Raw genomic sequence first — 13559 nt, 5'->3', positions numbered from 1 at the left:
GTTTGAAATTACTGTTTATAGTCCTGGTATCGATAGTACCGAAGCAGCCGAGGGGTGGTCTTTTGTTCCCCTTACTTTGCCCTACACACATTTTGCAAGCACCGAAATCCTGTATTGTTAGCCAGACCAAACCTGTGGCAGTTTTCAGAGGCCGAGGAAGTGAGTCGTAGCTGCCTGTAGACAGTCAGGGATGCGTCGGCCAGGCCCTGTGCCACCTGCCTTACTGAAGGGTCAGCTGATAAGGGTGTTTATGACTCTGTGTGTTTCTGTTAGCAGTCAGACCTAACTCAAGTGCAGCCGTAACATTTTATTACCCAGAAGTAGAGTCGCTGCTCCAAATGCTCTTTTAGTGAATGTGCTCATCCTGACCACTGATCATTGACACATCTGAGTTACGTTCGCGCGTCTGTTGCCTGGCTGATTCAGGAACAGATTTGGTCGTAGAAACTTAAAAGTGCGAAACGATCAATTTTAGATGATCCGTGATAGGACTGACATAGAGCACTAACATAGCCTGGGTAGTTCTGCGGATGTATTTAATTTTAACCATTAACTTAACCTGTTCCCCTCCCTCCTTCATTAAAACCTTTCTGGGACTTCCCTGGTGGTGCAGTGGTTGAGAATCCGCCTGCCAATGCAGGGGACATGGGTTCAAGCCCTGGTCTGGGAAGATCCCACATGCCGCGGAGCAAGTAAGCCCGTGCACCACAACTGCTGAGCCTGCGCTCTAGAGCCCGTGAGCCACAACTACTGAGCCTGCATGCCACAACTACTGAAGCCCACGTGCCTAGAGCCCATGCTCCGCAACAAGTGAAGCCACTGCAATGAGAAGCCCGCGCACCACAACGAAGAGTAGCCCCCGCTCGCCGCAACTAGAGAAAGCCCGCGTGCAGCAACGAAGACCCAATGCAGCCAAAAATAAATAAATAACTAAATTTATTTAAAAACAACAACAAAAAAAACCTTTCCTAACATGGAACTCATTGCTTTTCTCATTCTCACATGTAGCAAAGTAACAGGAAGAGGCAGCACCTGAATAACAGTATTTACCATAGCAATTACTTTGTTTTAAAAGTATTGAGTATGGGGAAAAGAGGACACGGTGTGTGCTTAACACCATTTACTTAAAACTGAGCCCCATGCAGTAGTGTGAGGCTTGTGAATGATTTTGTGTGGTGTGGTTTAAAGATGTTCTTTCATTCCCTTTGGCTGTAAGAAATCTCTTGAGTATGAGGTTTCATTCATTCTTGGTGATGGTGCTGAGTTTACTGCCGTGCAGGAGGAGTTGCGCAGTGCTCAGCAGGCACAAGGTGTCAGGCACAGGCGCTTTTTACTACGTTGTCGCCCTGACTACTTAACTTTTTGGCACCCTTTTGGCCTGGGGGGGTGCTGTGAAAAAATTCCTGGGATACCCAGAGTACCGTGACTGGGGAAACTTTGGGAGCCTCCGGCTGGTCCGTCCGAGTCCCCTGCTCTAGCTCAGCCTTTTATCATTTCCTGCCTGGACTGTGTGAACCGCTTCTGCGCGTGTCTCAGTGCTGTTCAGTCCATCGCCCTCGCTGATCCAAAATGAAGACTGGACTGTCTCTCCTGCACATAAAACCCTTCAGTAGCTCCTCTTCACCTAAAAGACCAGGTGTAAGCGCCTTAGCACAGTTTGGAAACTGCATGGTGTGGCCCTTGCTTAGCTCTGCTCCGTCCTCCCCGCCCCTGCTCTGTCCTCCCCGCCCCTGCTCCGTCCTCCCCGCCCCTTCACCATCCTCCCCGCCCCTTCACCATCCTCCCCGCCCCTTCACCATCCTCCCCGCCCCTGCTCCGTCCCGCCCCTGCTCCGTCCGTCCCGCCCCTGCTCCGTCCTCCCCGCCCCTGCTCTGTGCTCCCCGCTCCGTGCTCCCCGCTCCCGCTCCGTGCTCCCACCACAGCACGTCCATCTCGTGGCTCCTGCCACGTGCAGTCCAGCTCTCACTGGAGTGACTATATACTCACTTTGCTTGGCAAGTTCTCCTTTTCACACATTTCAGGGACACCTCCTTTAAAGGAAGCCTTTCCTGCTGCTCTAATTTCTGTCTTGACGTCCAGGTTTCTCAGCTCCTCTTTGTTGCCACCGGTGCCCCATCACCCTGCACGATGCCGGTCTGTTGATGTGTGTTTCTCCAGCTACACTCTGAGCACCTTGGGAGGAGGGACACGGCTTTAGTCTTCTCTGTTCCCGCAGTCAAGACGGTACCTGGAACTAGGATGCTGTCTGTTGATTACAAGACCACTACCATAGCTGGTGCACAGCGAAAATGTTCTTTTCTAAATGTTACAGTTTGAGTTTTTCAGTGCCAGAGAACCAGACGATGCATGATATTGTCACTAACTAGATGCATAAAACAATTTGACCATAAACCATTCAATACCTTCTTTGCATTGTGGTCACTGAATAATGCGTAATACAGTCTTCAGTGTTAGTAAATTCAGACAGTTATTGTGTTTACAGCAAGCATCCATTTGGACAACTTCTTAACCAGGAAGGAGAGCTACCTGTTGGTATTTTTAAATAAATAAAACAGTTACCTGAGCCTAAGCTAGTAGGGGACCAGGTGACTGGAGTTCAAGGGAGGTTAGGAAAAAAGTACTGCCAATTCCTTGTCATCATTTGAGAAGCAGAAGATTGTAATGTCTCTCTGTCCCCGTCCCCACCCCTTTAGAGCCCCCAGGCACTGGGTAATTATCAGCACCACTTTCTTTTTACCATAGGCTCCTTAGAAAGCCTTTTGGTTCTAGTCTTTCAGGGTTACTTTTGCCTTTTTAACTTAAAAATAATACGGGACTTCCCTGGCGGTCTGGTGGCTAAGATGCCGCGCTTCCATTGCAGGGGGCGTGGGTTCGATCCCTGGTCAGGAAACTAAGATCCCGCGTGCCATGCGGCATGGCCAAAAATAGGAAAAAAAAAATTAAAAATAATAACAGTTTTAAAATAATTTCAAGTTTACAGAATGGTTGCAAAAATAGTACAAAGAGCTTCCATTAAATCCTTTCCTCAGATTTCAGATTTTCCAACTGTTAACATTTGATTAATACGGTAAAATTAATCTTACCACTTGTATCTCCCCCCAGGTTTTGTTTTTTTTTTAAATCATTTAAGTTGCAGACATGGTATTCTTTTATCCCTTAATACTTCCTTGTACATTTTTTATAAACGAAGACATTCTGCCATATAACTATAGTACAGCCGTCAAAATCAGGAAATTATCATTGATATAATATCTAATCTACAGATCCTGTTCAAGTTTCACCTGTTGTTCCAACAACACCAGGATCTAATTCATTGTTTCAACGTTGCATTTAGTTCTCTCTGTAGCCTTTCCTTGTCTTTCTTAACTTTGGATTTTAGAGTACAGGCCAGTGGCTTTGTAGAATGCAATTTGGGTCTGTCTTAGGGTCCTTTTGATTTGTGCTTTTTTGAGGGCACTGTCACAGAAGTGTTCTTCTCTCTGAATCATCTTAGGAATTGCATGATGTCACTTTGTTTCATGACCGGTGATAACTTTTATCACCTGGCTAAGATGGTGTCTGCATTCATTTATTCATTTCATTATGGACTCAGTGTCCAGATTTGTCCAGTGGGACCCCCCCCCCCCTTCATGCTGACTCCTGTGTCTTTTTGCTCTGTCCCTATTATTCTTTGAAAGCTTCCTTACTTTCTGGTACAAAAAGATGCTCCAGGCTCATCCTGTGTTCCCTACCCCACCCCTGGAGTCAGCCATTTCTCCAAGAAGAAATGGTTTTATTTAGTGGGGAATGGTATTTAGAAACCAAAATCTGGGTATTAGGTGTGCTTACTGCTATTATGCTGTTATTGCTTCTAGGCCCGCTCAGCAGACAGACCTAGGAAATATATTTATATACACATATTCATGCCCATATAAATCTATATTTCTATACGTGTGGATATTAAAAGCAGTGAGCTCACATTGATACCTCCAATTCCATTATCCTCAGTATATTTACTTATTTGCTCAATATTCCCTGTAAATAATCAGTCTCTCTGCTTCTTAGAAACAGATTTGTTGAGATATATTTCACATACTATATAATTCATCCATTTTAAAGTGTACTGTTGAATGGTTTATAGTATATTCACTGTGTTACACAACCATACACAATTCTTTTAACATACAAACTACTAAAAATCTAGTAAAAAGCAAGCATCCTATATATTTCATTCACCAGAAATAACCACAGTGAGTCCTTTTATACGTGTTAAGGTGAATACCACGTGTTGCAGTAAAGAGATGGTCATAGTGTGCTTAGCTTCAGCCCTGAAACCCCCTTTAAGATATTACTGCCCAGCAAACCCAAAGCACAGGCAGGCCAAAGGGCAAGGAGATGGGAAAACAGGCTATGTCTAATTGGTCGGGTACCCATACTAATTGGTTTGGTTGATCCAGGGGCGTTATGGATGTCCTCAGACACTGTTTTTGTTTGCCATTGTTTTGCTAGCTTTAGGGGAAGGACGTGTCTTGATTAGCACTCTTGAAGGCTGTTTGAGAATGAATTTAGGTAACGGGTAGTGTTGGCATCAGGCCTGGTGTCTCGCTGTCTGTAGACACCTGTGCACCTGTCACTCAGTTCTGCCCTATTTTTTTTTTTTTTTTTGAAATTCACGTTCTTTTATTTATTTATTTATTTATTTATGACTGTGTTGAGTCTTCGTTTCTGTGCGAGGGCTTTCTCCAGTTGCGGCAAGTGGGGACCACTCTTCATTGCGGTGCACAGGCCTCTCACCATCGCGGCCTCTCTTGTTGCGGAGCACAGGCTCTAGACGCGCAGGCTCAGTAATTGTGGCTCATGGGCCCAGTTGCTCCGTGGCATGTGGGATCTTCCCAGACCAGGGCTCGAACCCGTGTCCCCTGCATTGGCAGGCAGATTCTTAACCACTGCGCCACCAGGGAAGCCCAGTTCTGCCCTATTTTGAGAGCATGCTTGACCACCCACCAGTGTGACTCTTTTCACTGATATTCAGTATATTTGGTGAGAAGTTATACTTCAACTTTGCCTCTCAAAATGAGTCTTATATCTTACGTTATTACGAATTGCCTGTTTATCCATGAGATTTTATCTAAATAAATAGGATGATCTGAGTGGGACAGAGTTGGTGAACTGTGAAGAAGCAAAGCTGCTAGTATTTGGGGGGAAGGAGTTAGTCATCTCTGACATTTATATATAGACTGGCTCCTGCATCAAAAGAAGAGAGCTTTGTGAGCCCATGACTGTTTCTGTTGTTGGTAATTTCTGGAAGGAGATTTGGATGGGGAGTATTACTGTGGTGAAGACTGCCAGGAAGGGTCTTGTTCTCAGAAGCTTTGAGGTGGGGCCCGGAGTGAGCTTGGAGCTTACTTGTCCGCTGCAGGTGTCTGTCCGCAAGTCATCTTCCGCCTTTGAGTTCCTGACAGCCCGTCAGCAGTTCCCCCTGTTCCCGCTGTGGACCCTTGTGCAAGGTGTATGTTTCTGTTCATGACGATCGTTCAGGCTCTTTAACTTCTCAGAGCCCTATTTACCTCCAAGACGTCTGCTAAGGGTGGCTGCCAGACCTCTCAAAAACTCGCGTTGGGTGGTCAGGTTAATTTTCGTGGTTTTCTGTCATTACAGCAGGCTTTCTCCCCGCTGCTTACAGCTTCCAAGGGCCCCGTAAATGACATGGTCTTCCTGTTTGCAACCAGAGAGTACTGTTTTTTTTGGCTGCGCTGTGCGGCTTGTGGGATTTTAGTTCCCCGACCAGGGATGGAACCTGGGCCCTCGGCAGTGAGAGCACAGAGTCCTAACCACTGGACCGCCAGGGAAGTCCCAACCGCAGAGTACTTTTGCAGTAGGTTTATTTATACATATGAGTGTTGGTATCGAGGGTCTTCCCCAAGTGGGTGAGCAGCCTTTGTTACTTTGAAAGGAATTTTATCAACTCTGAAAAAGCTCTTAAGACCTGATGGCTGCCATGGCCCTGCTGGTGGGAGGTGGTATAAAAGAAAAACAGTATCACAGGGAATGATTGGAGACTGAAGATAAATCATAAATGCGGCTTAAATGAAAGCCTATAGTTTAGATTTTGCTAAATTGCCGTGTTCATTGACCAGCTTATTGCCTTGAATAGCAAAAACAATATAGGTTTCCAGTGACTTAGGGAATTGGGGGCACTGTCTATTGTACTCCAACGGGTTAAATTGAGAATTGTTACAACCTTAGATAAACTTTTAAAGTGAGACCAAACCATCTTCAGTGTTTTTCTGTAAAACAGAGTAATAATGACTTGCTTAGGTCAGTCTTTTTCCTAGAAGTTTCTGATAATTATTTGTATCAAAGGCAAAAAGTAGCAGTGAAATGACAGAACTGATGCTGGGATTGAAATGTGTTCCTCTTTTAATTTACATGTTTAAAAAGTTTTTGTTTTTGTTTTAAATAGAAGAAATTGGGAGAAAGGAAAGCAAAAACAATCCTTTCCAGTTTCTGCACTCCATTAACCATATTAACATTTTGGTGTATCGACAAGACTTTTTTTCTTTGGATACACATGGAAATGTGTGCTTTTTTTTTTTTTTTTTTCCTAAATTGGATCATGCTAAATATGCTTTCCTGTTGAGTGCTTTTTTTAAAAGTTGACGTTTATTGAACATCTATTACGTGCCACTCTTAGGGATGCATACATCTTTTGAGTCTGTCATTTTAAACAGATTTAGCCTTAAGGAGTTAACCAGGCTTAAGGAGAGGTTAGGGATATCGGGTGTGTTTATTCCTTTGCTTATTTGTTTAATGATTGTTAAAATTATTAAACCGTCATGGAAATGGAAATGTTTCCATGTTATATACAGATATTTAACCATGTTTCTTATAACCCCATGGTATTCCATTAAGTACCATTATTTAACTAATTCCCTATTGAGGAACATTTAGGTTGGTTCCGTTTTTGTTTTTTTTTTTAAATAGATTTATTTATTTTATTTTTGGCTGTGTTGAGTCTTCGTTGCTGCAAGCAGGCTTTCTCTAGTTGTGGCGAGTGGGCTTCTCATTGCGGTGGCTTCTCTTGTTGCGGAGCATGGGCTCTAGATGCACAGGCTTCCATAGTTGTGGTTCACGGGCTCTAGAGCGCAGGCTCAGTAGTTGTAGTGCACGGGCTTAGTTGCTCCGTGGCATGTGGGATCTTCCTGGGCCAGGGCTCGAATCCGTGTACCCTGCATTGGCAGACGGATTCTTAACCACTGTGCCTCCAGGGAAGCCCTGGTTCCGGTTTTTTGATATTAACAATTCTGTAATGAATATCTTTGTTCACTTTCTTAATTACTTCCTAAGAGTACGGTTTTAGAATTGGAATTGTTGAATCAAGGAGTGCTATTCTGTTTTAAATCAGTGGCGTTACTTCTTTTTTGGTTTTCAGAGGTCAGACAGATCAATTTAATCATGATTCCATAGCAGAAGATTGATGGCGTTTAATCTTACAGTTTAGCATGGAGTTAATTATTAAATTTCTTGCATTAAAATTTTTAAAATTTTAAACTTAATTTCATTTTGAGATATTTCAAGCGTACTGAAAAGATAAAACATAATATGATGGCCACTCATGTACTCACTGTCCTGATTTATTCCCCGTTTTGCCATATTTGCTCTTCTTTTTTGGCTGCGTTGGGTCTTTGTTGCTGCTGCGTGCGGGCTTGCCATATTTGCTTAATCTCCATCTTATTTTTTAATTAAGGGATTAAATGTCCCAGAGTCCCATCCTTACATCCCTTCCCTCCCTCCCTCCCTACCCTTGGAGGTCACTGCTACCCCACTGTCAGGGTGTATCATTCCCATGCCTGTTTTTATACTTTTGCTACATACGAATGTGTCTGTAAACAAATTGTTTTTGTGTTATAAAACTGCCATTAATGGTGTCATACTGCACTTGACCTTTTATAACTTGCTTTTTTACTTTATATCATTTTGGGGTTTATCTAAGGTGTAATATAAGCAGATTTAGTTAATGCATTTTTAACTAAAATGAAATGATATGTCGTACTCCACTATATTTTTAAAACCCAGTTTGGTTATTGTTTCTATAGAATATATATAGTAGTGAAATTGCTGTCTAAACTTTTTCTCTGATGTTGCAGTTGTACATATAAAATTGAGGTTTTACAAATTAAAGGATATGAACTGTTGCCTAACTATAGATTTCTTGATAACTGTGGTTGTATAGTTTGCTTTGTATAAAACTAGTTCCTCGGGGACTTGAAACTAACAGCATTAACGTCAGTAATTAGAGCTAATACTTAAATAATGCTTAGTGCTTACTATGTACCAGATTCTGCTCTAAGCTTTTCCCGTGTTGTACATATTACATCCGGCCTCACGGCAGCAAGATAAAGAAACTGAGGCACAGAAAGTTTGAGTAACTCGCCCAAGACCTCTCTGCTAGTAGCAGCGGTGCTGAGATTAAACCCTGGCATTTAGCCCTGTACACACTGCCTCTTACGTGTACTCTTTTGTTGCTTTTTTGTCATAAATTAACAAACATGGGGAGTTCCCTGGTGGCCTAGTGGTTAGGATTCTGGGCTCTCACTGCCGAGGCCCGGGTTCAATCCCTGGTTGGGGAACTGAGATCCCTTAAGCCAGGAGGTGCGGACAAAACAAAAACAAAAACTGTGTATAAATAAAGATTGCTTAGTCCATACAGCCGCCATCCACAGTGTGCGCTGGTGGTTGGATGTCAGAATTTCAGTGATTTCTCCTTAGACTGAGTATCGGGGTGCTTCTCCTGATGGAGGCGAATCCTAGTTTACCCCCCTGCGCTTTGCTTTTTAAGCTTCGATTTTAAGCCTGGTTCGGGGGTGCAGCTTGTTTCTATCTCCCCAGAGCCTTTGGGGCCCTCGAGGGCAGCACCGTGTCTAACTAACCGTTGTGCTCCTGCATTAGTGTCAAACTGAGCTATCTGGTCCCCGAAGTCCCTGTGCTAATGGCAGAGTGAAACCTCGCTGCCCTGCGGAAGGCTGTTTGGATGTGCGGTGGCTGCCTGTGACGGCGGGAGCACGTCCCCCCCTCACAGCAGACCAGGGGCTGCCCTTTGCCTCCGCGTGGGCAGCAGACGGACAGACTTCTCAGGCCCAGAGACGGAGGCCTGAGCTGCGATGAGGCTGGGGCGCGGGTCTGCATGTAGACTTCCCGCTAGTTCAAGTCTTAAGACCTTTTTTTTTTTGGCCGTGCCACTTGGCTTGGGGGATCTTAGTTCCCCGACCAGCGATTGAACCCAGGCCCCGGCAGTGAAAGCGCCGAGTACTAACCACTGGACTGCCAGGGAACTCCCCTTAAGACCTTTCTTAGGCCAGATTACTTTCTTATTAGACTTTCCTTTTTTTTTTTTTTTTTTTTTTAAACCTCAGAGGTTAGCCTGCCTGCTTCCTTTTCCCTCCCCTACCTATTGCGTCTCTCCTGAGCTAAGTACCACCTTGGTTCTCTTGCACTCGGGCCCTCAGTAGAGCATGTTGGTGATGCATCAGAAGCGCCTGGGATGCTTGTTCCGTGCAGATCACTGAGTCCCAAATTAGACCTACTGAACCAGGTTCTCTGGGTGATGAGCCAGTGATTACGTTTTTAGCTTTTTGTTATGGAAGTGACAAACATATCCGAACACGGAGAAGATAATCGCATTAACCCTCGTGTGCTGTGTAACGTTCATGAACCACTCACCCTGTCTGTGGCCAATCTGACCTACCCCTCGTTATTTGGAAACAAATCACAGATACCGTTTTTTTTCCTGTAAATACTTCAGCATGTATTTCTAAGAGATAAGGACTCTATTTTCTAAGCAGCTATGTGTATTTTTCCCCAAGCTTTTTATTTTTGAAAGGTTTCAGACCTATAAAAAACGCAGTAGTGAATACTCTATACCTGTTACCTAGGTTTCCCAGTTTTGCCTTATCCATCTCACTGTGTGTGTCTTACTTACTTTTCATTGTTAGGCCATTTGAAAGTGAGTTGGGACATTAAGATAGTTCACCTCCAAGTAGTTTTCAGCTTGTTTTTCTTAAGAGCAAAGGCATTCTCCCGTATGACCGTGATACAGCGATCACACATGGGACAATTGTCCTAAATGTTCAAATAATGTCCTTTACAGCTTCCTTTTAAAAAGGATCATACATTATATTTAATCTAGGCAGTTCCTCAGCTTTTTTCTTTTGAATATTTTATTTATTTTATTGTATATTACTTTATTGTTTTGGCGGCATGCGGGATCTTAGTTCCCTGACCAGGGATTGAACCCGTGGTCCCTGCACTGGAAGTGCAGAGTCTTAACCACTGGACCACAGGGAAGTCCCTGAATATTTTATGACAATAGTATCTTTTAAGAGTCTAGGTCATTTGTTTAACACTATCTCTGAATTTGAATTTGTCATATTGTTTTGTTTTGTTTTAATTTATTTTTTAATTTATTTTTTATTTTTGGCTGCGTTGGGTCTTTGTTGCTGTGCGCCGGCTTTCTCTAGTTGCAGAGAGCAGCTAGTGGGGGCTACTCTTCATTGCGGTGTGTGGGCTTCTTATTGCGGTGGCTTCTCTTTGTTGCGGAGCACAGGCTCTAGGCGCGCGGGCTTCGGTAGTTGTGGCACGCGGGCTCAGTAGTTGTGGCTCGTGGGCTCTAGAATGCAGGCTCAATAGTTGTGGCACATGGGCTTAGTTGCTCCGCGGCATGTGGGATCTTCCCAGACCAGGGCTCGAACCCGTGTCTCCTGCATTGGCAGGCGGATTCTTAACCACTGCGCCACCAGGGAAGTCCCTGTCATATTGTTTTGTATGGTTAGAGTCAAATGACATATTTTGGCAGAAAGACTGTGTAGGTGATCTGTTTTCAGAACATCACTTAAGTCAGCTTGTCCGTTATTGCTCACCCAGTTAAGTAGTGTCTGCCAGACCTTCCCACTGCAAAGACGCCTCTTCCCCTTCATAATTAACCCTCCACTGATGATTTGTACCTGGATCAGTTATCGCAGTGGTGGTTTGTCTTAGAGCTAGGTGTCTGTAGGTCCACAGAGGGCTAAAGTAAGATTCACCTGTTCTTTGGGAGAACACCCAGTCTTAGTTTCCTGGGCGTTTTGTTATTAGAACTGATGTGGGCAGAAATTGAAGTAAGAGGCTAGGAATGCTGTCCACGTGAAGCCAGAGGTGGTGGGGAGTACCTGTGTGTGTTTGAGGTCACACACGGGAGTTCTCTTCCCGTTTCGCCCATAGGATGCTGTAGCCCTGCACCAGAAGTTAAGGGATTGAGGTCAGGAAGGAGTGAGGAAGTCCCAGGCTTTGTGGTTGTAACAGAGTGTTGAGCTCTTGTGGCTGCTGGCCTGGAGCTGAAACGTCCAGTTGGCTTTGGAAGATGAGGTGCACATCAGCTTATACGCATTAGAGACCGCTCCTGTCCGCACGTGACTGTGTGACCATCACGGTAACCTGCAGTCAGGGTTGTTTTCACCTGGAATCATGATCAGATTTGCTTCTGACAAAGCTTCTCTTTTCCAGTGGGCGAGTTTGTAAGTGATGTTCTGCTAGTTCCAGAAAAGTGCCAGTTTTTCCACAAGGAGCGGATGGAAGTGTGCGAGAATCACCAGCATTGGCACACCGTGGTCAAGGAGGTAAAGGAGTAGACGGAAAAAGTCGAGGGCTGTTTTTTAGGAAAGTAGTATTTTTTCTCAACACCTTACCATAATTTTAAATTAATTTTCTTTCCCTTTATCTCATCAAAGTTTACAATTACTTGTATCTTTTAAATTAAAACTAGTTGGGAGAAGAACAGATATTTTTGTAAGGAAGTACAGTATTAACAGTTCAGCCCCTGAAGTCAAGGACATGAAAAAGATCGTTAAGTAAGGATTCTGTCGGCAGGGCCCCCTGCAAGGCCACCCAAACCCTAAGGCGTGTGTGGAAATAGCCAGTTATAGAAAATCTGTGTCTAGACATGCATGCTGACAGGTTTAGATATCATTTCATTCTTCCCGTGGGGAGAATGACCCTTTCTTAGCTTGTCCTCTGCGTTAAGTTGGTTTTCCAGCCAGTTGCCTTTCTTTTGTCTAGTTCTGAAGTAATTCTGAATTCCTCACCAATTAGGAATGTATGTTACCACTGACCACCATTAACCAGCGTGGATAATTACTAAAAGAAACCTCCTTTCCTTAATTTTATTCCAACTTTGGGCTTTCATTGGTTTTAGCCCAGATGATGTTTCCCCATTGCAAATTAAGCAAAATTTGTAAATCTTAAAATAGTAGGGTCGCAACTTTTTGGCCAAAAATTTACGTGTCCGTGAGAAAGGCTGACATTGTGATTTGGTAAGGGATTCTTTTGGATAAAGCTAGGGATCGGGGGGTCTTTGACCGCACTTGCTGTGCTCTGATGTCGGTCTGTGGGTTTCCCGCAGGCCTGCCTGACTCAGGGAATGACCTTGTACAGCTATGGCATGCTGCTCCCCTGTGGGGTGGACCAGTTCCACGGCACCGAGTATGTGTGCTGCCCTCAGACAAAGATTGTTGAATCTGCTGTGTCAAAAGAAGAGGAGGAGGAGGAGGAGGAGGAGGAGGAAGATGAAGAGGAAGACTATGATATTTATAAAAGGTAACCTCCTGTCCTGAGCCTGCGGATGGCCGTGGCTGCTGGCCCCTGGCTTCCTGGTGAAGCGGGCACTGCCCGTTCCTGCCAGAGCTGGGCCGGCACATCTCACTTGGGCCGTGGCTGAGCCCAGGCACGCCAGTGGCCTTCAGCAGCGCGTCGTCCCGGCCACGTGCCTTCCTGCAGGGTAGCCCGGCCCCTGCTGCCTGGCGGTCCCCTTCTGCTGAGGTGGCCGGGCTGAGCGCTTTAGCGGCACAGCTCACCATGGGCTGAGCTTATTTCCTGCCTCTGTCTTTGTGTTTCAGAACAGGGAAGGGACTCATTGTTGTGCTCTGTGCATAGCAATTGGTATTAACCTTCCTTTTTTACTGTGACCTTCAGTGAATTTCCTACCGAAGCAGATTTGGAAGACTTCACAGAAGCAGCTGTGGACGAGGATGAGGAAGATGAGGAGGAAGTGGTGGAAGATCGCGATTACTACTACGACACCTTCAAGGGAGACGACCACAACGAGGAGAGCCCGACCGAGCCCAGCAGCGACGGGACCGCTGCAGAGAAGGAGATCTCTCACGGCGTCCAAGGTAACCCCACGGAGAGCCCCCGCGGCTGTAAAATCCACCTGGCAGTTATTTACTTAGAATTTGTTAATATTCTTTAATTTGCCTAGAGACTGCTTTCCTCACAGGTAAGTCACAGGAGGGTGGCTTCATGCCCCGAAGGTGAGGTCAGCTCTGGGCGCTGCAGGCAGTGACAGATTTTAATCAGGAAACTAAGCTTTGCATTGTAAGGACTTAACTAGAGAATTAGAGAGACCATGTGGTCTGCCCTCGGGCAGGATTCTTCCACATTCAGCCGGAAATGGTCTCTCCTGAGGGGGATCCCCTTCCTCAGTAACTGCTAAAGCCCCAACCTTTCGGAGTGGAAGTCACTTCCTTGGTTCCCTTCCTGAGTGTGTTCCC

The 13559-nt window shown here is 45.0% G+C and overlaps 1 protein-coding gene across 5 annotated transcripts in view; it reads left to right on the top strand.

Annotated features, from left to right (window-relative positions):
* The window catches only part of APLP2 (amyloid beta precursor like protein 2), a 69490-nt gene that overhangs the window by 35792 nt on the left and 20139 nt on the right, over positions 1-13559 (top strand). For all 5 annotated transcript variants that reach the window (XM_036861134.1, XM_036861135.1, XM_036861132.1 and 2 more), the window contains exons 4-6: positions 11518-11630; positions 12413-12606; positions 12982-13181. In XM_036861134.1, the coding sequence (XP_036717029.1) occupies positions 11518-11630; positions 12413-12606; positions 12982-13181 (507 nt within the window). The remainder of the gene's footprint in view (positions 1-11517; positions 11631-12412; positions 12607-12981; positions 13182-13559) is intronic.

This window comes from Balaenoptera musculus, chromosome 8, assembly GCF_009873245.2.
Source record: "Balaenoptera musculus isolate JJ_BM4_2016_0621 chromosome 8, mBalMus1.pri.v3, whole genome shotgun sequence".
Taxonomy (NCBI): domain Eukaryota; kingdom Metazoa; phylum Chordata; class Mammalia; order Artiodactyla; family Balaenopteridae; genus Balaenoptera; species Balaenoptera musculus.
The sequence above is the reverse complement of the archived record's forward strand: the minus strand, read 5'-3'. Positions and strand labels throughout refer to the sequence as shown.